The sequence below is a fragment of the Myxocyprinus asiaticus genome, chromosome 34 (assembly GCF_019703515.2).
Source record: "Myxocyprinus asiaticus isolate MX2 ecotype Aquarium Trade chromosome 34, UBuf_Myxa_2, whole genome shotgun sequence".
Taxonomy (NCBI): domain Eukaryota; kingdom Metazoa; phylum Chordata; class Actinopteri; order Cypriniformes; family Catostomidae; genus Myxocyprinus; species Myxocyprinus asiaticus.
In genome coordinates this window covers 9,057,901-9,085,703 of record NC_059377.1, presented here as the reverse complement: position 1 = coordinate 9,085,703, position 27,803 = coordinate 9,057,901, and the positions used below count along the sequence as shown (strand labels likewise).

General features: G+C 38.2%; 1 protein-coding gene across 3 annotated transcripts in view; it reads right to left on the bottom strand.

Annotated features, from left to right (window-relative positions):
- LOC127424835 (RNA polymerase II subunit A C-terminal domain phosphatase-like) overlaps window positions 1-26,740 on the bottom strand; it is a 167,302-nt gene extending 140,562 nt beyond the window's left edge. The window contains exons 1-7 of one of the 3 annotated variants that reach the window (XM_051670295.1): window positions 26,081-26,740; window positions 21,737-21,820; window positions 21,252-21,345; window positions 18,601-18,729; window positions 4,676-4,826; window positions 1,406-1,496; window positions 198-370 (exon numbers count right to left, since the gene is read on the bottom strand). In XM_051670295.1, the coding sequence (XP_051526255.1) occupies window positions 198-370; window positions 1,406-1,496; window positions 4,676-4,826; window positions 18,601-18,729; window positions 21,252-21,345; window positions 21,737-21,820; window positions 26,081-26,358 (1,000 nt within the window). In that variant the 5' untranslated portion in view covers window positions 26,359-26,740. The remainder of the gene's footprint in view (window positions 1-197; window positions 371-1,405; window positions 1,497-4,675; window positions 4,827-18,600; window positions 18,730-21,251; window positions 21,346-21,736; window positions 21,821-26,080) is intronic. The other 2 variants (XM_051670294.1, XM_051670293.1) reach the window with 2 other exon arrangements.
- Window positions 26,741-27,803: the final 1,063 nt, after the last annotated feature.

Genomic DNA, 27,803 nt, shown 5'->3' with positions numbered 1-27,803 from the left:
TTCGGCCCTTAGAAACACAGCACTTCTCAGTGAGATGTTGAAAAACAGCGAGACGTGCCGCAACGTTCAAAGACATCCATCTAGCACATGTTTATATATAAAAAAATAATTCCAAAAAAGTGCAGACAGATGCAAGAAATTTTTAAACTAAGCTAAGCGTAAACATAAATTACAGTTATTGGGAGAGCAAACTTTACCTGCACCTTTTCTGGCCATCTGGGACTCTCGTGAGCCCGGCGGAGCATTGATATCCCCCGTGCCCTGGAAGTAGATGTATTTCTTCACTGTGATGAGGTTGGGGGCAAATTTCCACACATCCTCTCTATCGTCTATGATGCACACCATGGAGTCTCCGCACGGGAACAAATTTCTACAAGAGACACAACAATGGACAATTAGGTCTCCAGGTTAAAAAATTACTAGAGTGCCAGTGGCTCCTAAAATGAAACAGTTAGGAGTCAAATTAGTTTTTTTTAAATAGCCAAACAACAAATTAGTAAAGATCACTAAATAAAGATAGTTGTTGAAGGACTGCTGTCCATGCTTTGCCATTGTTTGTATATGAGTTGCTGTGTAGATTTAAACAGAACCACTCATTAAAGTCATTCATTTGTGAATCAGACATCATGGGTTGCACTGTGTTCAATGCTACATGCAGTGGACACAATGCAATAGAAAAATGCTGAATAGCAGTTCAGGAAATGCCCCGTTCACAATAGCTGGTTTTCATCAAACTATTTTTATGTGCATTTTGAAATTGTGCATAAGAAATCCTGAATGGAAATACTTGATATGCGAATAAACTCTTAAAATTCACTGGAAATTTAATACGCTACACAGAGGTGGAGTTTCCATTAAGGTGAGCAAAACGATGACGTATTTTGACCATTTGTGCACGTTTTGTGTGCGATAGTTTGATGTGACTAGCCCAACGAAAGGTCCGACCTTGAAACACAATCCTGTGAACATAGACCTTAACATTGTAGAGTTTAACCCACAGCTGATCGTTAAAGAGGGTCCTCACAATCTGCGACAACAGTTTTGAGCGCTGGCACTCACAGGTATGCAGAGGCTGGCGGAATTACACATATTGGGCCTCATTCAAAATTGTTCACAAAGACGCTCTGACGTAAATCTTGTCCCCTTTAAAAGCTGAAGTACACAAAAACCAAGCGTTCCAGACAGAGGGCCAGAGACAGGGTGGGAAAAGGTAAGGTAATAATGCATTATGACTGTTTTGTGTGCAAAAAACTTTACCAACATTCAAGGAAAATCATTTTTTTTTTTTTCGCATGACAATACCCCTTTAAATAACTCACACTGGGGGATTAGTCAGTACAGTAAGAACTGGCATGCAAAGAGGTTGAATCACTTGACCACAAAAGTGAGCGACACATGCTCTCACCTGAGGTTGCCTGTCTTAGAGAAAGGGTCAATGCATTCATCTCTAGACAATATCCTATGAGAGAAGAGCTTCTTCTCAGGGTCCAAAAAACCTGAAAGAGAAACACTGGAAATAAGAAAGATGAAACCATAATTTCCTTTTAAGATTAAGTGTAAATTACAGATGAAGATGCAGTAGTTTAGCTGTGACTATTCTCAGGCAGCAACAAGACTATATACAGATCTAAATACACTAAAATAGAAAAATAGGTTTTTACATTTTTAGAAGAAAATGTGAGTCTTGTTTGCCAGGGTTTGAGTATGAGTACCAGAAACAGTGATGCCTGCCTTTACAAACAACACTAAATTTGTAAAGAATGTGCAATGCTTTCATGTTTTCAAAGGTCCAGCGATATCAAGCTTTTAATCTTGTACTTGCACGACCCACATAAAAAAAAACTTTGGAAAAGTTCTGCTGCATCCACAACTTACTTTACTTAGTGTTTTATCTATTGTTCATTGTGTTGAAATAAAACACAATGACAAGAATCCAGGCTTGGGTTTGTATAAAGTATTGATACCAAATGCAAACCCAAACACCTGTTAAAATATGAATGGAGACTCACTTAATACAGGATTCAAAGATGGGTACACAGGTTCAGAATACAAAAACTCTGGGACCTACTGTGTGGGAAATATCCTGCAAAATCCTTTCCTTCCTGAACTCAAACCAGACCACAAGCTGAGCATATCAACTACACTCTCAGTCCCCTCATCACAAGTTTTGATCTAAATGAAAGACATTTAGTCTTTTACAGTAAATGGGACTATTAAATGCAGTGTTGTGCTCATAGGTAAGAGGAGTGAACCCCACAGGGGAACTAAACTGCAACATTACTAAAACAATTGTTGTTTAGCACATGATTTTTATCAAAAGCAGCTTACAATATACTGACTTCAAGGACAGTGCCTTCTGGATAGGGGTGGGAATGTTGAGGCACCTATCGATTTCGATTCAGGGATTCACGATTACAAACGATTCTCAAGGTATCTACATTTTTCAGCAGCAGCATAGAGGTGCAGTTAAGGTGGCTTTGCACAGTCTTCAAATTCAAAGTTGAATGGATGCTGAAAAAAATATCAAATACTAAAACCATAATCCATATTTGTCCAAACTGATCAGCAGATATTCAATTATTTAGAACGATTCATAAAAAATTCTTCAAAATCATTGTGTTTATTTAATAAATGTAAATCATTTTCACATTTGCAATTAAAAAAGTAATTTCATTTTGACAGTTAATGACAAAACATTTAAATCTAAACAATCATGTTAATACACCCACTTTGTTGGAAGGCTATCCTTAAGATATCCATAAAAAAAACATGTCAAACTTAAATTTGGGTGGGCATAAATTAGGTCACATCCACAACATATCTTCTCTTACTCAAAATGAACAAAGATGAACCAATGCTGCCACCTGGTGTCATTGTGATAGGGCAATACAATCTTTCTCTCACTCGCACACAGCCATATGCACATTAACAATAGGGATGGGAATCAAAAGCAATTTAATGATTCTATTTCAAAATAAGAAATACAATTCTTATTGCATTTACTGCACAGTCTGTTGCCAAATTATAAGATCATTTCAAGCTTCTACAGAGCAGATCAGAAATCAGAAACAAATCAAAAATTCTTGTAAAGGTCTATATGCAGACTTTTTAGAGGCATAAATGCAATACAGAAATTGATCCTCAAAATAGAAATTCAAGACAAAACAAAAAATGTGATTGCATATTTCATTCATGCAGTTATTCTCTAAGGGTGTGTTCACACTTGGCAGGTTTGGTTCGATTAAAACGAACTCTGGTGCGATTGCTCTGTTAGTGTGGTTCATTTGAACAAGTGTGAACGCTGTCACCCGAACCTTGGTGTGCTTCCAAACAAACTCTGGTGCGGTTCGATTGATATATGAATGCAACATGGACCAAAGACGTCTAAACGGACCAAAAACAGGAAGTAATTTGCCTAATACTGACCTCATGCATACCTGGTTCTTCTCATCATAGGAGCTATGTTGCCCATTACAGTTCGGTACAGGCGTCGAAACTGCCGTCAGCCGTCCTTGCAGCTTATCTTTGTTTGTGTGTGCAACGGAGGAATTTCTGGTGCTGCTTTGACTCCTTTACACATTTTATTAACTCTTCGTTTGTTCTCAGCTGGTAAAAATACCACCATACATACATATATAAATTTAACGAGCGCATTTCACCCAGCAGCCAGCATTGTTTTGGATGATCGGCAAGTTCCGTCAAAAAATATACGTCATAAAAGCTGTCCAATCAGGTTGTGACTTTTTCCTTATGCCTTTTGTTTTGTACCTTTAGGTTCTGTGTTAAAAATGCCAGTGTGAACGCTAAGCGAACCAGGACGAAATGTATCATTTTCTTTTTTGGTCCGGACCAAGAGGACCAAACTACAAGTGTGAACACACACCTTAATATAACTGCACTTTTTACAAAAAAACTTGTGTATCTTTAACTTCACATTGTCATATAAACAAGCGGTCAGTAAAACGTCTGAAGAAAAATATGACATAACAGTAAGAGTTCCAGAGACAGTTGTGTCATGTAGTTTAATGTTGTACTTCAGGCTTGCGAGACTTCAACAGTTGTTATTTCATTCGAGTTGGACATTCATAACTTGTGCATCAGTATAAGAATAATCCAGTAACCGCTCTGACTGATGTATTCTGTAAGTGTTTTAATTCACTAAAAAGATCCAGCTCAAAAAGAGTCATTTGTTTGGAAATCGGACTATACCAGATGCGCCATATGTTTAATGCTGCAGATTCAACAGAGTCGGATAATTATATTAATTCATTCTGGAATCGGTGTATACCGCAAGCGGTGTGTTTTTGTGCTGTATAGATTCAAAAGATCCAGCTCATTAGAGTCATTCGATCGAGAATCAAAATATACTGTTAGCGCTGTGTATTTCATGCTGTAGATTCAGTAGGAGGCAGCGCTGCCGCTGTAATGCACAGCAGGAAATATTGTCAGAGTATGTTAGTACAGTGTTCGGTCCGCATCAGCAGAAAATTGCACGTACAGGAAATGTTAACGGAACCGAAATTCATGAAAATCAAATGGTTCTGGTATTTTTTTTATTTTGTTTTTTATTATGGAATTTATCACACCATGTCATGCCATGGAAACACTATGGTCAGCAGTCTAAAAGAAGCTGCCCTGAGCTAAGAGGGAGTGCTTTAGCATCTTTAAAATGTACCTGCAATGGTATGAGCGTATAAACGACTGCCAAAAGTGAAGACATGCAGCTCATAGAGTTTGGCGATCTTTTCTAGAAAGTCTTTGCAGTGAGGCCTCAGACGTGTATGAAGCATGGGCTCTCCTCGTCCCAGCTGGAAATGGAAGATTCCCTGGAAACACATCACAAAAGAGGGAAGTCAGAGACAGGAAAACACATACTGTAGATATATATACGTACAGATGCCTCATTCGGCTGGTTTGGATACGTCAACCGTGGCGCCATCTTGGAACAGTCAACAAGGAGAGCTGTTTGAATGTAAAAGGATGTAGGAGAAGCCTCAGACCGCTGCATAAACTGCTTTTGTGTGGAAACAGTTCATCAAGTAATGAACTGACTGGGTGCTCATTTTCAGTATGTTTGAATTGATATATTCATTTGTAGAGGACTTAATTTGCAGTTTGCTACAGGGAAAAAAACTGCATCTGAAATATTGCCCAATGTTTGTGGAAAATCAGCTAATCTGAAAGTTGGCTGGAAAAGACAATAGACTTTTGTAGACCGTATCTGTCAGTTTACATTCATGTGTTGACGGACTGCTCTTGACCTATCCAATATGGTGGCCGTGCAGACGTATCGCAGTCCATAGAAACAGCTGCTAATAAGGTATCTATGTATAGATATCTATGGGAAAACAGATCCATGCCAATAGAAAGCTATGCAATATTATTATATACAGTGAAAAGCAAGATAATATGCATATTTGAGGGACCCATTTGACTACTAGCGATGTGCAAATCAATATATTTTTAAAATCGACTAGTCAGTCTTAAGGAAGCCCTGTATAATTAGGCTGGTTTTGGTTTTACCGGATCAATGATCAGGCGTGCTTCTAAGGGGGAATTTAAATGTGTTCTTGTGTTCAAAACCAGCTAGATGAATTACACTGGAATGCAAATAAAAGCAGGAGTCGAGAGGCACGTTTTTTAAAAATGGCCTTAAAAACACAATTCTCATGGTATGATGCTCAAAAAACAGGGCTACACAATACACGAGGCAAAACACAATGCAAGACACTATGCAATGGCCAAAGACATCTAAATGAATGTAAATGAATTTCAGAGATCATTTTACAGAGTAAACCGACAAACAGCTCAAGCACAGCATGTCCTCACATGCTAATTAAAGCACCAATGCTAAAAAAAAAATTTTAATTAAGAATAAATCTACATAAACTAGTCGACAACTCGGTTGTTGGATGAGTAGTCAACCATCGTGACCCATTCCTAACAGGGTTTCTGCAGGTTCGAAGGAATTAAATTTAAGACTTTAAGACTTTTTAAGGCCGAATAAAAGAAACATTTAAGACCACTTTTTGCAATAATAATAATAATAATAATTAAATAATTCTTTAGCAGGTAAATACAAAGCCATTGAGACTACTTGGATGTCTCTGGACATGTTTTTTATATTTTATTGTGCATTTGTGTTTTCTTTTTTTAAATAAGTTAATACAACATTAAAACTCTAAATGAAATCATTAAGAATGCATGTAGCCTAAAGTATGTAGCCTATATTATGACCCTTCTCTTTAGTTACTTGCTTTCCAGCAAGACGTGACGCAATAGACCAATGCTTTGGCAATGTCACCGCTTATGTCAAACACGGAAGTGGTGGCAAAAACCATGTGCAAAAAATAAACTTTTGTTGGATTACATTGTTGAAAACTGATTCTGAGGGCTCTCATTGACTGCTGTGGCTTCAAGATCATCAACAGAGCTGACTGGACTGAGGAGATCATTTCAACTCACAACTTTGCAGCATCAATTTATAGCAAACACGTTTACATGTTTGTTATTAACTCATATCATTATAGTAATTGTATCGCTAAGAATATGTTTGTATTTATGATGGTTTTGTGTCATACTTTCGTTTAATCCTCTAATCTGTCAAACCACTTACTGTAAACAAGAGGATTGGTCTATAGACCTTATTCACAGAAGCGCCATGTTTGATTTTGAACGGGAATGGAATCGAGGCTGTGAGGGATAGACTTACCATCTCTTCAATGGCATGCATGGTATAAATCTGTAAAAAGCTCCAATATCCCATCTGATTTTCCACAACTCATGTTGTTTGGAGTTTTTTGTCTACTGAGTGTCCTTGAAAAGATATTTTTTAAATGTTTTGTACACGGAACGATCCAAAAACACTTTAAACTGCAGCACATCTCATCGAAGAGACTGTACGTCTATCCCGCACAGCCTTGTTGTCATTGTCATTAAAAATCAAAGATATCGCTGCTGTGAATAAGATCCAGCATGTGCTGAATAACATTTATATATTTGTTCTTGGCAGATACCTTTAACAAATACTTTAACAGGTAGTCATTTAAAAATGAATTTTCTGTCATCACTGCTCACCCTTGAGTGTGTATGAATTTTTCTCTGCCATGGAACAAAAAAGGAGATGTTAAGCAAAATGTTTAGTCTCAGTCACCGTTCACTGTCACTGCATCTTATTTTTCATTCAATGTAAGTGAATGGTGACTGAAACTCCCTAATATCTCCTTCTGATATCCACTGAAATAAGAAAGTCATACAAGTTTGCAACAGCATGAAGGTAAGTGATGACAATTTACATTTTTGAGTGAAATATCTCAAATAAAAACTCATCAGTTACCTTAAAAATGGCCGTTTAAAGTTGACAATATGTATTGAAAATGTTAACAGATTAAATTATGAAAGAGAACTGTGCTGCATAATTAGTTATAATATAACAGATTGTATACTAAATATTAAATATAGATAATATATTTTCATATCATGTATATTATTAATATTATAATTTTATATAATTATATTATTATTGTTTTGTATATTATTACAAAAATTTTTAAATTGACTGATCGAGATGGCAGAGAAAATACCTGTATATGTCAGATGGAGCTCAAGAGAGATGGAGATGAGAGATATAACAGGTGTAACTCTGCAGCTGAGTAGTTCTGTTAGCTTTACAATTATTGTTAAAGGTAGTGTCAAATAAGGAAGCGCAAAGATTTGAAAGGCGTCAAAAGACGCTCCAACCTCGCATGCTTGCAAATTGTCACTTGACCGCTTTGTCGATTATAAGCAGGAGCAACAGTTAGAGACACAAAATAACGGCATTTGCATTTCGGATTAATGGGGTTATGAAGGTTTATACATGTGTACCATCGTAAGTTCAGTAAAAATGCGCTTCCCTGCGAGCGCTCACATTAAACTCAAGCGTCAGCTGCTAAACGCACGAGAGAGAAAGAGAGAGAGAGAGAGAGCGAGAGAGAGAGAGAGAGAGAGAGAGAGAGAGAGAGAGAGATGATTATGACTCACACAGATTCTGCTGTTTTAAGCATCTCCTCTATTCACGCCGCAAAATTTAAGACCTCAGCAAACTAAATTTAAGACTTCTTGTAATTTATTTAAGATATTCAAGACTTTTTATGGCCTTAAATTTTAAAAAGTAAATTTAAGACTTTTTAAGGACCCGCGGAAACCCTGCCTAATGACTACAATATTGCCCAGTTTAAAAAAATACAGCTCTATCAAGGGAAAGGCTTTTTTTAGTTTAGCGTTTTTAGGAACGTTACACTGAAGTTAGAAATATGTTGGAAAGAGTGTACGGTGACACCATGCGAAGGGCAGACGTGTGAGAGACAGCTCTGAGCACTTTGCCAATTTTTTTATTTATTTTCATGATAAAATCTGGTGAAATTCGATACACCCAGTTACATATTTGCTGTTTGAGGTAAACATGGCAAAGAAGTCAAAATCCTTGGGCTCTGGAGACATTAAAAGACACTTACGGGTTCAAGATGAAAGCCCAGACAAGTCTGTGGACCGGGGACTCGATTTGGATGGCGCACTGGGAGAAGGAATCCAGCGTCAGTGTCGGTGATGTTGACGAAGGTACTTGCGGACTTGGAGGATCTCGCTGTAATACGTCGATCGATTACGGCGATGGAAAAACAATTCTCTGAGCTAGTCACAAGAGTGACAGATGTTGAGAAACGAATCGATTATTTGGAGGCATCAGAGAAGGAATTAGCCGCTAATCCACCCGCGACCAAAGTTGATTTTGAACATGTTCTTGAAAAGCTTGAAGATCTTGAGAATAGAAGCCGCAGGAATAACATTTAAATTGTTGGAATTCCTGAGCATGAGGAGGGCAGAGATATGGTGAAATTCCTAGACAAGCTTTTCCCGAGTCTGCTCGACATAACAGGCCACAAGCTGGAAATCGAGCGAGCTCATAGAGTCCCGGCTCACAGATCCGCTGAGGGAGGAAGGCCCCGATCGATTCTGGCCAAATTTTTTAAATCATCCGATCAAGATCTCGTGTTGCGCCAGGTGAGGAGCAAAGGAAAGCTTTCTTGGAAGAATTACAATATTTTCTTGTTCCCGGACTTTGCGAACTCGACAAGAGAGAAACGCGATCGGTTTAAGGAATGCAAGAAACTCTTACATCAGCGAAAGATCACTTTTGCTCTGATGTTTCCAGCCAGACTGAGAATAAACACCAGGGACGGCAGCAAAGTATTTACATGTCCCAATCAGGCAATGTCTTTTATTGAAACAATGGGTGAGTAACCATTGGGTGTTCTTCTTGTGAGTGGATTGACTCACTGTACATACTCTGGCTTTCGGAGGAAGCTGGGCGCCATTTTTGTTTCTTTTTGAGTTGGCTCCACCGAGTGGTTGGAGTTTGTTTTGTTTTGCGGATTAACACTTTTCCTTAAAGAAACTTTTGCATTGACGGAAGATCACTTTTACAATGAAGTTACCGGGCAGATTGAGAATAGACACTACGGATGACCGCAAAATATCTACATGCCCACACAAAGGATGTCTTTTATAAAGTTGGCGGACTGTGTAAATCATGGGATGTACTTTTATGCGGCCTCTGAGTGAATTGACTCTTGACCATCCGAGGAACCGGGATGCGCTTTTCGTTTCCTTTTGTGCTGGTTCCGCCTAGCGGTTGGAGTTTGTTTTGTTAAATAACACTACTTCGGGACAGTTATGGATGAATTTGTCAGTTCCTTGTGCTTATGCCTCCTGTTGGCTGGAGTATGATTTGTGGAGTATTTTCGTGGGTCATTGGAATGATTATGTCATCTGCTGCACTCATCAGCTGGAATCTGGCTCAGATTCATTTGTCTGACCGAGGAAACTGAACGGCTTTATATCGGCTGGAATTTGTTTTGTGAAGGAACACTCCTTTGTGACAGTTCTGTGAATGAATCTACATGTTCTTTGTGTTTATTCTGCCTACTGGCTGGGGTTTGTTTTACAAAATATTAGATCTTATGTAATTTTGCCTTACAAATTTGTCGATGGCAAAGTTGTCGCGGGGGCTGTCATAGGCGTACATGGACTCTGAGTTTAAAGGGATTGACGCCGGTTGGCGCTGTCGTGCGTGGGGTTAATGCGCATGTTTTTCTTTTTTCTGTTTGTTTTGTTTGGGGGGGAAGTTCGGGGTTATATTGTTGCATTGATGTTGAAATGTGGTCTTCATAACTTTGTTTTTGGCACACAATTTATTTATTATATTACAATTTCAAATGTTAATATGAGTGTACTATCTCTCTCCACATGGAATGTGAATGGGTTGGGGCACCCCATAAAAAGAAGGAAGGTTATTTCTTTTTTAAACGTAAGAAATATGATATAGTGTTTCTTCAAGAAACAAATCTTTCCCCGCAGGAAGCTGAAAAATTTGGGAAGATATGGGGTGGACATGTTTTCTTTAGTGTTGGCTAAAGTACGAGCAAGGGAGTCATTATATTGGTAAATAAACATTTACAATTCAAATGTCTCAAACAGATTAAAGATAAATTAGGAAAAGTAATTATTGTTTTAGCAAAAATTCAAGGACAAAGTCTGATTTTGGCTAATATTTACGCACCTAACGCTGATGATCAGATCTATGATTTACAGATCTTGAAGGGATGTTGCAAACCGCTGGCACCCCTCATGATTTAATTTTAGGAGGAGACTTTAATCTTTTGATGGACTCAGTCCTTGATCATAGTGAAGCAAAAGTGTGTAAACCCCCTAGAGCAACATTGACGCTTCACAGGATGTGTAAAAATCTTGGTCTTACAGATATTTGGAGACTTTTGAACCCATCTGGTAGGGACTATACATTTTTTTCATCAGCCCATAAGATTTATTCTAGAATAGATTTTTTTTTATATATCCAAATCCCTCATTTCATCTGTTGTTGATTGCTCAATTGGAAACATTTTAGTCTCAGATCACGCCCTGGTGAGTTTAGAGGTGATGCCACATATAGAGAAAATGAAATCATATAGTTGGCGCCTTAATGTGTCCCTTTTGCAAAATCCTGATTTCCAACAAATGTTAAAGACTGAAATCAATATTTACAGGTGCATCTCAATAAATTAGAATGTCGTGGAAAAGTTCATTTATTTCAGTAATTCAACTCAAATTGTGAAACTCGTGTATTAAATAAATTCAATGCACACAGACTGAAGTAGTTTAAGTCTTTGGTTCTTTTAATTGTGATGATTTTGGCTCACATTTAACAAAAACCCACCAATTCACTATCTCAAAAAATTAGAATACATCATAAGACCAATAAAAAAAACATTTTTAGTGAATTGTTGGCCTTCTGGAAAGTATGTTCATTTACTGTATATGTACTCAATACTTGGTAGGGGCTCCTTTTGCTTTAATTACTGCCTCAATTCGGCGTGGCATGGAGGTGATCAGTTTGTGGCACTGCTGAGGTGGTATGGAAGCCCAGGTTTCTTCGACAGTGGCCTTCAGCTCATCTGCATTTTTTGGTCTCTTGTTTCTCATTTTCCTCTTGACAATATCCCATAGATTCTCTATGGGGTTCAGGTCTGGTGAGTTTGCTGGGCCAGTCAAGCACACCAACACCATGGTCATTTAACCAACTTTTGGTGCTTTTGGCAGTGTGGGCAGGTGCCAAATCCTGCTGGAAAATGAAATCAGCATCTTTAAAAAGCTGGTCAGCAGAAGGAAGCATGAAGTGCTCCAAAATGTCTTGGTAAACGGGTGCAGTGACTTTGCTTTTCAAAAAACACAATGGACCAACACCAGCAGATGACATTGCACCCCAAATCATCACAGACTGTGGAAACTTAACACTGGACTTCAAGCAACTTGGGCTATGAGCTTCTCCACCCTTCCTCCAGACTCTAGGACCTTGGTTTCCAAATGAAATACAAAACTTGCTCTCATCTGAAAAGAGGACTTTGGAATACTGGGCAACAGTCCAGTTCTTCTTCTCCTTAGCCCAGGTAAGACGCCTCTGACGTTGTCTGTGGTTCAGGAGTGGCTTAACAAGAGGAATACGACAACTGTAGCCAAATTCCTTGACATGTCTGTGTGTGGTGGCTCTTGATGCCTTGACCCCAGCCTCAGTCCATTCCTTGTGAAGTTCACCCAAATTCTTGAATCGATTTTGCTTGACAATCATAAGGCTGCGGTTCTCTCGGTTGGTTGTGCATCTTTTTCTTCCACACTTTTTCCTTCCACTCAACTTTCTGTTAACATGCTTGGATACAGCACTCGGTGAACAGCCAGCTTCTTTGGCAATGAATGTTTGTGGCTTACCCTCCTTGTGAACGGTGTCAATGATTGTCTTCTGGACAACTGTCAGATCAGCAGTCTTCCCCATGATTGTGTAGCCTAGTGAACCAAACTGAGAGACCATTTTGAAGGCTCAGGAAACCTTTGCAGGTGTTTTGAGTTGATTAGCTGATTGGCATGTCAAAATATTCTAATTTTTTGAGATAGTGAATTGGTGGGTTTTTGTTAAATGTGAGCCAAAATCATCACAATTAAAAGAACCAAAGATTTAAACTACTTCAGTCTGTGTGCATTCAATTTATTTAATACACGAGTTTCACAATTTGAGTTGAATTACTGAAATAAATGAACTTTTCCACGACATTCTAATTTATTGAGATGCACCTGTATATGGAGACCAACTGGTCCTCAGTATCTATTTGTGGAACCATCAGATCTTCCTAAACCGAAGACTGAACAAAAATCGCTCTTGATTCTCATGGCCAAATGGTTTTGCTGCAGAATTTTTTAGATCTTATGCTACAGAACTGGCTCCACTTTTGTTAGAAGTTTATACTGAATCATTAAAGAATGGAAAGCTTCCTCCAACAATGACACAAGCCCGGATCAGTCCGATTCTTAAAAAAGGGCAAAGATCTAAGCGAGTGTAAAAGTTACCGTCCAATCTCCCTGATCCAACTAGATGTAAAAATTGTCAAAAATTTTGGCTAACCGATTAAGTAAGGTTATGACATCTCTTATACATATAGATCAGGTGGGGTTTATTCGGGCCGCAGCTCTTCTGATAACATCAGGCGTCTCATCAATATCATCTCACTTGACGCTGAAAAGGAGTTTGATATGGTAGAATGGGATTATCTTTTTAAGATTTTGGAAATATATGGGTTTGGGAGTACATTTATTGGTTGGATTAAGTTACTTTATAGACACCCTGTAGCAGCGGTACAAACAAATGGATTAATTTCAGATTATTTTACTCTGAATAGGGGCACTCGGCAGGGTTGCCCTCTTTCCCCATTATTGTTCTGTCTTGCCCTGGGACCATTAGCAGCCGCAATAAGAAAGGAGGATGATTTTCCATGGGTGACGGCGGGACGTGTGGCGCATAAGCTTCTGCTTTACGCAGATGATATTTTATTATTTGTCTCTAAACCTACTAGATCTATGCCTTGCCTCCACAGAATTATTCATTCCTTTTCCAAGTTCTCTGAATACAAAGTCAATTGGTCTAAATCCGAAGCTTTGGCTTTGACAGCGTACTGCCCAGTAACGGCCTTCCAGCCGGGCGCCTTCCAGTGGCCCAAACAAGGCATTAAGTATTTGGGAATTTTATTCCCAGCAAATTTGTCTGATTTATTCAGAGTTAATTTTGATCCCTTAATAAAAAGGTTTTCGAATGATGTGGACAGTAGGGCTGCAACTAACGATTATTTTGATAATCGACTAATCTAACAATTATTAATACGATTATCCGACTATTCGGGCGATTATTGCAGCGATTAATCATTAGCTCTTAACTGATTATTCAGCTTGTGCCCCGACTTAAAAGGTTGTATTAAACTTGCTTGCTAACAATAAAGAGGACAAAATCATCTTTTAAAAATACCTCTAAATGACATTCACTGAATTAAAGGGAAAAAATACTTTTTATTATGTTTAATTCAGTAAAAATTTAACTACAAAAAAAACCTATTGTTATCAAGTGTATTTGTCTTTTTTTTTCCATTTAAAATTGTCTAAAAATCCGTAAAACGCGATACTTTACTTGAAGTAACATATAAGATATTTAGACTTGCTTTAAGAGAATGTATCTTAAATATAAGTGTATCTTGTATAAGTGTATTTTTCCACTTGGTTATACTTCTGCCAGTGCAGTAAAGACAAAATATACTCAAGATCTATTCTCTAAAAGCAAGTCTAAATATCTTATATGCTGCTTCTCAGGTTAATGCATCTTTTTTAAAGGATTTTTAGATATTTTAAAATATTTGTATTTTTAATATTATATTCAACATTCTCAGATAAAAAAAAAAATTTTTTTAATTCTTCTGTAGTATAGCTGCTAAAGTAACTGTACATTGTTTTAAAGGAGATTTAGATATTTATATTGGAAAACAAGCCAAAACAAAAATAAATAAAAAATGTATTTTTTGCAGTGTATAATGGGGCGAAGACTACCCTCTCTCACCTTTCTGTTCACTTCAATCCATCTTTAACACACAAAAAAACAAACTCTCTCTTATTAATAAAGCTGCGTTTACAATTTTCTTCACGATAAGAAATGCACAGTGACACATATATTATGATTCAATAAGTTGCCATCACATTATAATTTAGCTGCATTAAATGCGTGCACTCAAGGGATGAGAGTCTCCGCAACAGAGTGTACCTCAGCCGGGTGCAGTTTCAATCTCTCCTCCTTAGATCGGGACACTTCGAGCAACTCATAGAAGAGGCGCTGACAGCACAGAAAAATGCCAGTTTCCTTATTATTTGAACTTTAATAAAGCTATAACGCATTAAATAGAACTGCATTAAAGATGTAACGCTTGGTGTTTCCTTTAAAGACGTTCGACACACAAGTTTTGCTTAAGCTGAGCGTCAGCTCCGGCTCTGCTTTTTCCACAACAAGAATGCTTCCGTATTTACTTATTTTGTATTTCTGCAAATTTTCTGCAAAGTATAATTCCCTCATACTTTGAGATCTACATAACCTGAAACTGTTTGGAAAGTTTAGAGTGCGTCTGGACTGTGATCTGGGTTTTCTTCCTCTCCTCAGTCAGGAGCAAGCTGCAGTGCTGCTCTTGTGTGCAATCATTAGAGTTTAATGTGATCTCATGAAGATCAAACGACTACTCGACAATGAAAAATTTTGTCGACAATTTTTTATTGTCGACACTGTCGATAATGTCGACTAATTGTTTCAGCCCTGGTGGACAGGTGGGCTTCATTACACTTATCGATGATTGGGAAGGTTAATATAATTCAAATTAATTGTATTCCAAAATTCATCTACCTGTTACAATCTCTCCCTGTAGATGTCCCCCTCTGTTATTTCAAGCAATCTGATAGCATAGCGAAGTCCTTTATTTAAGGTGAGTGTGCCAGGTTAAATTTCAATAAGTTACATAGGCCGATTGACAAAGTTGGGTTAGGCCTACCCAAGATTTTGTTTTATTACTATGCATTCGGTCTCAGATATTTGGCTCATTGGTCACTTCCACCTGAGAGAGCCCCTCCCTGGTTCTGTACTGAAAAGGAAGCTCTTGCCCCATCTCACCTCTGCATAGCCTTTCGATCAAATTAATCAGAGAAGTTAAGTCACACCCCATTATTTTGCATTTACACTCGATATGGACAAAAGTGTCCAGAGTGTTTAATTCTGATATTTATTTAAACGCAGCCTCGAGCATATGGCCGAACCCTAAACTATGTATTAATAAGTCCCTTTTCTGTTGTCAGATTGGATTGTGAGGGGGGTTAATACACTTGGTGACCTATATGAGAGTGGAGTATTGAGACCTTTTGAAAATTTGGTTCAAAATTTTGGAATTCCCAGATCTCAATTGTAAAGTATTTACAGCTGCACCACCTACTCTGCTCTGTTTTTGGGAGTGGCACGCACCCCCCTAGTGCGGCAGATACTCTGGGAGTGGTGATTACTGCTTTTGGAAAAGGTCATGAGGCATCAGTGTATTACTCCCTGCTAATTCAGAGTCTGGGGGATGAAGCTTTAAATTCCCTCAAAAGATTATGGGAGGAAGATTTAAATTTGTTTTTGGAGGAGGGAGTGTGGGCTAGGATTCTTAAAAACGTCAAGTCTGCATCAAGAGATGCAAGGGTGCGCCTTATGCAATTTAAGATTCTACATAGATTTTATTGGACCCCTTCTAAATTGTATAGACTTGGTCTTAAGGACACACCCACCTGCTGGCGATGCCATTTAGAAGATGGAGACACCGCCCATGTTTTTTGGGGGTGTCGTAAGATACAGGAGTTCTGGCTGAAGGTCCAGAATTTTATGGCCAACGTATTGGGTACTCGGATTTCCTTTTGCCCCAGGCTCTGTATTTTGGGTGACGGGGCGGTCATTGATGTAGGAGATAAGTACATGAAGAATTGGATCCTGGCCGGTGTTATGGTGGGCAGACAGATTATCCTTAGACGATGGAAGCCCTCGTTTCGTGAGTGGTGCAAGGAGATGGCAGGGTGGCAGCTTGGGAAGAGTTGTCATATAGAAGGCTAGGTAACATGGATATGTTCATCAGGAGGTGGGACAGCTATTTGGCCTTTTTGGAGGGCTCTCGGGGAGGGACAGTGGAGGGAGACATGTTGTTTTAAATGTGTATGTTGTAGCCTTTTTGTTTTTGAACATATACTTTTTTTAAATGTATTTCTAAATATTTTCTTATGTTTTATTGTTTGTTTGTGTGTCTTTGTCAATTGTATTTGACCACTGGGGTATCTGGTTGTGTTGGGTGGTGGGGTGGTTAATGTTCGGGAGGAAGGGTTAAAAAAAAAAAAACAATACCAGTCTTTCTGCAGGATTTGCAAAACTGATTACCAACTCAATTCAGTACCTGCATGCTGTCCAACTTGTATATACATATACATATATATATATATATATATATATATAAAAATTGTATCTTTGTTCATTTTTATTTACTCTATTGCTTGTTATTTGTTTGTTTGTCTGTTTAATTATATAATTACTTGCGATCTTAAAAAAAATAAAAAAAATATGTTGGAAATATTTTTCAAAAACGGTGCATTCACTGTGCATTTCTGAAAGCAGACATCACACAATCTTAGAGGACATCATTTCAGCCTTTGAAAACTCAGTAAATGGTCTTGTAATTGTCTGCCATAAAGATCTGAGATTGCGGTTTTGTTCGAGCTGAACTGCTGAGTGGATTCATGTCTGGCAGAATGAAAGCATTCACGCCTACAAGAAGAACAAATTGAAAAAGAAGGATAGCAGACAAAAAGAGTAAAAAGAATCATTTAAACGGAATCAATCATTTCATGGCTGCATTTAAGTTCTTCAAAGCAACATTTCTAGTAACAACCACAATAATTTCACAGAAACAAACAAATCCAAACACTAAGAGTTCTGTAGAACTCTTAACAACGTCTCTCCTGAAGGTTGTGTTTTGTTTTTTAATGCCGAGCTCCAAACTGAAGGTACTATAGATAAATATTTTGAAGCCATGACACTGGACACCATCATTAACAGACTGAACAAACAATTTTACAGTTATTCACAACTGCTATAGAGAAAGAACAAGTATATTGTGATTTACAGTATACTGTTAAAAAAAAAAAAAAAACACACACATATTTAACTTAAACCACCAACTGAGTAGAGGCAACATGCAAGACAACCTCAATTGTTGAAACAGTGTGTGATCCACAAAAAATAAATAAATATGGAACAATGCTTATTTTATGCATCCAATAAATAATAAAAAATGTCTGTTGTTTAATACTTCACATCTGCAATTATCTTGTATTTAAGAGGTAACATGATAAACAAATGAATATGAAAAATAATAATATAATATATAAAAACATAACAATTACAGTGTGACTAGGAGGAGGGCGTGGCCGGGCCGTGATGGAGCACAGCCGGCACTGAATCAGCTGACCAGCGGGAGAGTGAGATAAGGGGCAGCTGGAGACGCCAGTTTGAGAGAGAGAGAGAGAGAGAGAGACGCACATGGCCGCGTTGCATGTGTGTCATTGTCCTTATGTTTTATGTTGTTTTATGTTCATTTATGCATTAAAAGTTTATGTTGATTGTTCAACCGGTTCCCGCCTCCTCCTTGCCCGACCTTTTACTGTTACATACATATATAATATAGGGCTATAGGGTATATTTCATTTATAATGTCCCTTTAGCTTACATATGAAAGAAATTATCTCCTAGCTAATTCTGTGAATTATACAGGGGACCTTCTAACTAGGCACATTATGGAATTATTAATTTGACTAATTATATTTTATTAGTTTTTCATCATTTGTCACATTTTAGCTTTTTAAAAATGAACAAATCAATGTATTTAATCAATAAATATAATATCATATTGCATATTTTATATTTTGTTAAATTTTTATTGTTTAATTGCTTAATATGTACTATTTACAGGTATTAACACTGATTTGTTGAAAAACTGGCACTGTCTCTAAGGAAATTCTGCATTTCTGTATGATTATGAGAAACTTTAAATACACCCAAGAGAACTGTAGTGATAAAGCCAAACATGGCCCTAAAACAATTCTAGCATCTTCAGAAAGACTAATGTTTTTTTTTTCTACAGCTACCTTGTTGGACATGCGCTGACAGTGCTGTTCAGTGGTGTGGATCAGTGTTTGGTCCAAATCCACCATCAGCACCAACTTTCTGTTCCTGTGAAGTCTTTGCTGGTCCTCTCGGCCAAGCTGCTCTGCTTGCTGCTCACAGACACACAAGAGACAAAAAACACCGAGTTTGTGCAAAGGTCTGTAATAACACAATAATATGACATCTTAGCAACCATCTGTCTAGAACACAACAACAATCAGACAGGAACTTGAGGTAACTCTAAAAATACAATGCGAGTAAAGGGTCTCTGATAGGTTTGTCAAATAAAATTCTAAATTCAAATATTCGTCGAGTTTAAGAAAAAATGCACATTCAAATGCTAAAACTGCATAAAATCCATAAAATTGGATGTGTGCCAAGCACTGACGATGACTTCAGATCGATCGCATTCTTGCGCTAAAAAAGGCTAGACAGCGCAACAAATACAGTTTAACAGAAAGCAGTTGTCTCAAGATGCTTTTTAAAGTTCATTTTAATAAGACACAGCATCTAAAAAACAGCACTCCTAGGCCTGGGTAGCTCAGCGAGTACTGATGCTGACTACCACCCCTGGAGTCGCGAGTTCGAATCCAGGATGTGCTGAGTGATTCCAGCCAGGTCTCCTAAGCAACCAAAATGGCCCAGTTGCTAGGGAGGGTAGAGTCACATGGGGTAACCACCTCATGGTCGTGATTAGTGGTTCTCGCTCTCAATGGGGCACATGGTAAGTTGTGTGTGGATCGCGGAAAGTAGCAGAGCCTCCACATGCAGAGTCTCCGCGGTGTCATGCACAACGAGCCACATGATAAGATGCGCGGATTGACTGTCTCAGAAGTGGAGGCAACTGAGACTTGTCCTCCACCACCCGGATTGAGGCGAGTACCCGCGCCACCACGAGGACCTACTAAGTAGTGGGAATTGGGCATTACAATTTGTTGAGAAAAGGGGATCAAATCATTTATTTTTTTTAATTAAAAAAACAGCGCTCCTGTTAGACGCCCGAATAAACAAAAACAAAGCGAAACAAAGACATTCGTCTAGCGCATTTACATAGAAAAACAAATGGATGGTTGCAAAAGCGTTTGATGTGAACAGCCCCTCACAGTTGGTGGAGGTCTTTGGCCATTGGCATCTTGCTCCTTTATAAGCATTTCTCAGGTGAAGCAATGAGTTTAAACACTTTGAACAGCCCCTGGCCTGTGCTCATAGTCTGAGCCGCTTCACCACCGAGTTCAGTCGAATATCACTGCTGTCTGTGAATATTACTACCCTACATACAACTGTACTGAATAAAAAACAATGTGATATTTCACTGTTATTATGAAGCTTGAGTCTGGAGTAGTATACTGTGGCATCAGTGCAAGTGTAACACCATGTGAACTGTCTATTGAAGCGTTTTACCCCCTCATTTTACTTTTGACTTAACATTTGAGAATATGGACCAACTAAAACTTATTTATTTTATGCTCATTAGTTGAAAATGAAATGCTCTTTTTTTAACAACCAGGAATGTTCTTTGCAATAATAACAGTGCTGTATGGTTTATGTATACAACGCCAATTTAAAAATCAGCTCACTTTAAAATTCAAATTTAATTAGAATTTTGAAAATATTTAAGGTAAAATTTTGAATTTAGTTACTCTGCCCAATTGATAGCCCTAGTCTCTGATCTTAAAGTATGCATGAAATCAAAATGTACCCTATATATTTTATTAATGCATGTTACTGATCTTATTATGAACGATTCATCCATGCATATTTGCCATTTTATTTTAAAAAATTACCTCGTAATCTTTAATCAAAATGTCATAACTTGCTCTTCCGGTGATATGACTCTTCTCTGCTGACGTATGCAAGTGTCAGTAGTCAGTTTTTACCCCACCCATTTAAGAGTCATGTAAACAAACCTGCCGTAAAAGCAGCAAATGCAGAGATGAAGAGGTGTATTTTCGGCTGTTTTCCTCCAAAACTCCAGCTCCTTGGTTACCGGCCCACTGGCTTGAATTTACATTTCAAAGGAGGATGAACAACGGTGAATTCGTGATTGTGTTCAAAACATTTCATGCTTTAATACTTCCAGAGGTGATCACTTCTGAATACAATGCAACTCGGATGCCTCTAGAGTTTATTCATATTTTTTAATTCAGATATCTTGGGTGAGTGTTCTTTTTTCCCTTAATATTTAGTGTATTGTGATTCAAAACACTGAAATGTTGTGATCTTTTACTCGCTCGTTTCTCAACAGCTACAGCCTCGTCATTAGCGAAGACCTTGATGTGCTTGTGCATTTATTCTGTCAGTTACTGATTCATTTCCCCAGTAACTGGCTGTGGCTCAAGCAGAATGGTGGAAGGGGTGTACAGTGTTTGTGTCTGTGTGTCAACTGCAAACTTGTATTCAGATCTGCATCTATTCCGGGATACAACGCCCAGTTTTCACAATCCAATCAACAACCGATGGATAAAATCAAGTCCCCATCCTGCATTTTTTTCTAGTCGAATAAGCTGTTTCACTCGGAAATACATCACAAAAAGGAAGTAAAGTCAGTCATAACTTACGTTTCATGCCAATCTGAAAGACTGTCACACTTAAAAGACTTCATCCACACTTGTGGCAAACTGGCAGTACTCACCTCTGAGCTGACCATGAGCTCTGGAACACTGTGCACCATGGAAACGGTTGCTGTAGAGATGGGCACCTGCTGCTTTCCATTCTTGCTTTCCAGCCTAAAAGGCAGGAATATGCAAGTGCATCATCAGCACCATCTAGTTACCTAACAAACCTCTAAAACTATTGTATTTCAAAGAGCTGAGAAAACTGAAAAATATAGAAATACAATAAGAGGTTGTCCTGAACGATTTTCTAGCCTCAAAGCTGTCGGGTAAGTGGAAATCAATTTTCAACCCTTTAACTTTTTTTCCCAACCAATTAATTAAGGTCAATAATATTTTCATGAAAGGTCAAATTGTAAAAAAAAAATCTGACTCTCTTGAAGGTTGGTAAGAAAACCTTTTTTTCTTCTTGAAGTGGCAGTTAAAGGGTTAATGAAATAATGACAACACAGCAAGAAAAATAAAGTTATGTATATAGGCGGATGAGTGGAGTGTGTTGACTCACTGAGTTAAGTCCTGGCCACATTCTGCACATAGACCCTTCATCACAACGGGATGGCTGCATTCTTCCACTTTTGCTATGACACTCCTGTACAGATATAAGGTTTCCAGGAATAAATATAAATATTATATATTTGTACTTTATTATGCATATTATCATGCAATTAAACCTCAAGTCTAAGGTACATTCACATATGATTAACATAACACGGGCGATATACTGTATGTTTCAGTGATGTTTATAAACAAGCTCATCTTCAGCAGACATGAGATAATTGAAAAACTTGAACGATTTCTGAAGAGTGTGGCTCCCTCTACTTCTAAAGGCTGCAAAAACACAATCTAAATCTAGAATGACATTAAAAGAATATTCCAGTGTCAATAAAACGTACAGGGATAGTTCACCCAAAAATGAAAATTCTTTCATCATTTACTCACCCTCACGCCATCTCAAATGTGTATGACTTTCTTTCTTCTGCTGACACAAACTGAGATTTTTAGAAGAATATTTCAGCACTGTTGGTCCATACAGTGCCAGTTAACAGGGTCTAAAACTTTGAAGCTCCAAAAAAGCACATTAAGGAAGCATAAAAGTAATCCATAAGACTCCAGTGGTTTAATCCATGTCTTCTGAAGCGATATGATAGGTGTGGGTGAGAAACAGATCAATATTTAAGTCCTTTTAAACTAGCAAAGGCCATTTCACATTCTTTTTTTGTTTTTGGCAATTCGCATTCTTTGTGCATATCTCCACCTACTGGGCAAGGAGGATAATTTATGGTAAAAAAGGACTTATATTGATCTGTTTCTCATCCTCACCTATCATATCATTTGTGAAAAAATGGATTTAACCACTGGAGTCATATGGATTACTTTTATACTGCATTTATGTGCTTTTTTGAGCTTCAAAGTTCTGGCCATTATTCACTTGCATTGTATGGACCAACAGAGCTGGGATATATTTCTAAAAATCTTTGTTTGTGTTCAGCAGAAGAAAGTAAGTCATATATTTGGGATAGCATGAGGGTGAGTAAATGATGAGAGAATTTTCACTTTTGGGTGAACTATCCCTTTAAGTTCAATTGACAGCATTTGCAGCATAATGTTGATAACCATAAATTATTTCGTCCCTCCTTTTCTTAAACAAACAAAAAACACAAATCGATGTTACAGTGTGGCACTTACAATGGACGTGAATGGGGCCAATTTTTGGAGGCTTCAAACACAGAAAGCTGATAATTTTATAAAAGCACTTTCATTCTTTTGTTAAAACTAATTTATTATTTGAGCTTTAAAGTTGTTTAAATAGTCATTGTTATGGTAATTTTAGGGTTTATGGCATTGCATCGCCATAGCAAATTTGCTATAACTTTACATAGAAAAGGTTAGCAAGCGATTTTATCACACTAAAATCATGTAAACATGCATATTGTTTATCCCTACTTTTGAATAATTTACTATTTTAACTTCTACGCAGTGGCCCATTCACTTCCATTGTAAGTGCCTCACTATAACCCAGATTTTTGCTTTTTTTTTAAAGAAATATAGGGACGAGCTGAAATACATTTTTGTGGTAATCAACATTATGCCACAAATGCTGTCAATTGAGCTCAACTTGTATTGAATTTGGAATATTCCTTTAAAATCCACAACATGTCTCTCAGTTCAATGCTTCATATATTTCTACAGTTAACATGAATCTGAGTCTTTACTTTTTTTCCCTTAGAACATGAGCATCTACTGTGCATGCATTAAATCTATTCTATTTTCATAACCAGTTTGTGCACCATGGCATTTCAAACGTACTGATCAAACAGTTTATAAGTACTCAGTTTCTTTTAATAGCAGGCTTCAAACATGGGTAACTTTGCAGACTTCTGTATGACATCAACATTAGATAGTCATGTGTACCGTCTTCAAGCAAGTGCAGGCTGCTGCATTACTGTTTACAAAACAATGCTGTGAGAGTAACATGTGCTTTAAAGGTACTGTACACAATTTCAGTGCTTTTTATAACTTCCCCTTGCCACTGAAATAGACCACCCTCTTCCCTTCAACAACACGCCCTCTCTCCAACACCCCACCCACCAAATACTTGTCAGCTAACCCAATGTCAGAAAACCCGAAGACGCAAACTGACAAGAGGAGAGCGTTTCCGATTAGCTAAAAAAAGGGCAGGCCGCTCCCCCGACTCTATTTTATCTGTTTACAGAGCCTAGGGCTGTCACGGAGACTAGCCTACAGCCATGGCCAAAAGTATTGGCAGTGACATAAATTGTGTTTTGCAAAGTTTGCTGCTTCAGTATTTGTACATTTTTTTCACATTTCTGTGGTATACTGGAAAACAATGTTAAGCATTTCATAAGTTTTAAAGGCTTTTATTAGCAAAAACATTCAATATGCAAAGAGTCAATATTCACAGTGTTGACCCTTGTTTTCCACAACCTCTGCAATTCGCTCTGGCATGCTGGATATCAGCTTCCGGGCCAAATCCTGACTGATGGCGATCCAGTCTTGCCTTATTAGTGCTCGGAGTTGATCACAATTTGTGGGCTTCTGCTTGTTCACTCGCCTTTTGAGGACTGACCACAGGTTATCTATGGGATTAAGATCTGGGTAGTTGCCTGGCCACGGATCCAAAATTTTAATGTAATGATCTCCGAGCCACTTCCTTATCACTCTTGCTTTGTGACATGGTGTTCCATCATGCTGGAAAATGCACAGATCATCACTAAATTGCTCCTGGATCGTTGGGAGAAGTTGCTCTTGCAGGACGTTTTGATACCATTCTTGATTCATGGCAGTGTTTTTGGGTAGAACTGTGAGAGAGCCCTCTCCCTTGGATGAAAAGCAACCCCATACACTGATGGTCCCAGGATGCTTCATTGTTGTCACAACACTGGACTCATGGTAGCATTCACCTTTTCTTCTGTGAACATTATAATTATAATAATTTTCTTTATTTATCACACATTATACATTTGCACATATACATGGTGAAATTCTTCTTTTTCACATATCCCAGCTAGGCTGGGGTCAGAGTGCAGGGTCAGCCATGATACGGCGCCCCTGGAGCAGATAGGGTTAAGGGCCTTGCTCAAGGGCCCAACAGTGGCATCTTGGCGGTGCTGGGGCTTGAACCCCCGACCTTCTGATCAGTAACCCAGAGCCTTAACCGCTGAGCTACCACTGCCCATTATGCTTTCCACATATCCCAAACAGTCAGAAGGGGGCTTCATCAGAGAAAATAGCTTTGCACCAGTCTTCTGCTGTCCAATCCTTGTACTTCCTGCAGAATTTCAGTCTGTCCTTGATGTTTTTCTTGGAAAGAAGTGGCTTCTTTGCTGCCCTTCTTAACACCAGGCCATTGTCCAAAAGGCTTCACCTCACTGTGCTTGCAGATGCACTGGCACCCACCTACTGCCAATATTGAGCAAACTCTGCACTGGTGGTGACAAGATTCCGTAGCAGACTCCTCAGGAGGAGACGGTCCTGGCAATTGCTGGCCACTCTGGGACATCCTGAAGCCTTCTTCACTGCAGTTGAACCTCTCTCCTTGAAGTTCTTGATGATCCAGTAAATGGTTCTTTCAGGTGCAATATTCTTTACAGCAATTTCCTTGCATGGGAGGCCATTTTGATGCAAAGCGATGATGGCTGTACGTCTTTCTTTGGAAGTAACCACTGCTAACAAGAACACAATGATTGGAAGCACTTCTTCGCTCCTTTTATGGCAATCAGTCTGCTCTTATAATCCAATCAGAATGACTGAGTGATTTCACCTGACTAGTACTCCACACTTTCCCAGGTGCTGCTGATCTGATTAGTACAATGATGTTAGCTGGTCATTTTGTGCCAGGGGCAAAAAAACTGTGAAATTTGGGTTTTTGTGATCAAGTTAATTTTTTGGGCCAATGAAGCTTTTTGCAATTATTTAAAATGCATTTGATCACTCTGCACAATTATCTAGAAACAATGTGAATCAACACCACAACAACTGAAGCAGCAAACTTTGCGAACCACAAAATGTATGTCAGTGCCAATACTTTTGGCCATGGCTGTATATCTATATAGCACACATATTTTAGTGTCAATATCTGTCAGGGACATTTCATGTGTTAAAAACACCTTTAAATGTGGCTATACTGGGCACACGTAGGTTCTGTTACTGCTGTCACGAGCTCTACATGAGCAACTGCGCGCGTGCCACTTAGCTTAGCGCGCGCTCAGCTAACGAGACTTTAAACTCGGAAGTGCTGCAAATAAAATACGCCGCGGGTTACACAGTACTGTTTGCTGGTCATTACACGCAAGTTTGTTTACATGCACGTCATGACAGCGTGTCTTACCCAGGCGCGATGACCTGCCCGAGTTGACAGCACAGTTCTCGCACAACTCCAGCGCGGTCTGACTTCAGCTTCCTCTCGTGCGCTCTCGACTCGTTTTCGGCGGGAATCGGAGCGCAAACCGCGATGACGGAGTCAACGTTCACCAGAGCTCCGGGTTTCACCTTCCACTCGAGCAGCCGCAGAGGACGCGCTCCTGCAGGGTAGCGGATCTCCGTCACCTGCACCATGAGGCCCTCTGCTGCCGCACCACCGCCGCCGGAGTCTGCTGACTCCTCCATCAGAGCTGTAAACCTCCGTCAGAAACACACAGTGCAATACAGTAAGCGTTTGATGAGAAGTAATAAAAGGAGTAAAATGCGCTAAAATAATTCCGATTTGCCTAGTCCAGATAAAGCGATGAAAAATGAGTTGTAATGCAGGACAGGCTAAGTAAGAGGTTCACTCTTCCCGCCCGTAAACAGGAAACACAAGGCTGCAGCACGAGCGAGACTCCATCCACTTCCGGGAGACTTTAACCACACTTTTTTATTTTTTATTAATTAATTTTAAAAATACAAAACGATTCAACAAGTTTTCAGACATTTGACACAAACAGTACAAATACACATTTAAATGCAACAGAAAATAAATAAAAACAAAACCATGGGGCATCACAAACATATTAAATTCATTGAAATTTTTATAGATTCAAAATAAATTTCAAGGACTGTTTGGAAATGAACAAAGTTGGGTTTTAAAGCACTCCACTTATGAATAAAAAATGTTCCTAATAACAAAAACAAATCAATAACATACACTTTTCTTTTTGAAATGTCATATTCATTCGAGTGAAGTAAAACTGTTGATAGATTTAGGGCTAAGTAAAATTTCATTTTCAAACTCAGAAATTGTGACATCTCATGCCAAAAAGAAGACAACAGGGACAGTCAAAAAATAAATGCACAATAGTTTCTTTTTCACAATTACAAAAAGAGCAATTGTAATCTCTATCCAGATGAAAATTTTGATGGAGGGGCAGAAATATTAACAAAGAGAGATCTAATCATCTTTACTGCTCTTATCATTAATTACATCAATCTTATCCAAAAACAAATGTTTAGAAATCTTCCTGCTTATAATGTTACATCAAGTGCTCTGATCTCTGAACAGAGATAGTATTCGGACAGAAATTGAATTCATGACGATACAATATTCTTTAACTGAAATATGGCACTTAAATTTAGAACATAGTTCGTTAATACTCAAAAACTGACCATCAGAATTCAATAACTGACCAACTAATGATATACCAGACTCAAACCACTGTCTAAAAAACAGAGATCTATTTCGGTGTGTCATATACTTATTGTTCCAGATGTAAAAAGAGTGAGGAGAAAAATGATGTTCAAAAATCAAACACCACGTCAAAAGGACTTGCCTGTGAAAATTAGAAATTTAAGAGGTATTTTGTTCACATCAAAACTGCATCTAAGAAAAAAATGATACCACCAAGTTGTTCAAATAAATGATTAGGGAAAATATTCCACATAGAGCATCAATTTTTAATCAAATTCTTTAGCCAATTTATCTTAAAAGTGTTATCCGAAGTAGTGAAATCCAAAACATTCAAACCACCCTGATCATGTGGATTGCATATTATATTTTTCTTTAAGTAATGAGGTTTGTTTTTCCAAACAAAATCAAATAATAATTTGTCAGACTCTTTAGTAAATGACTTTGGTAC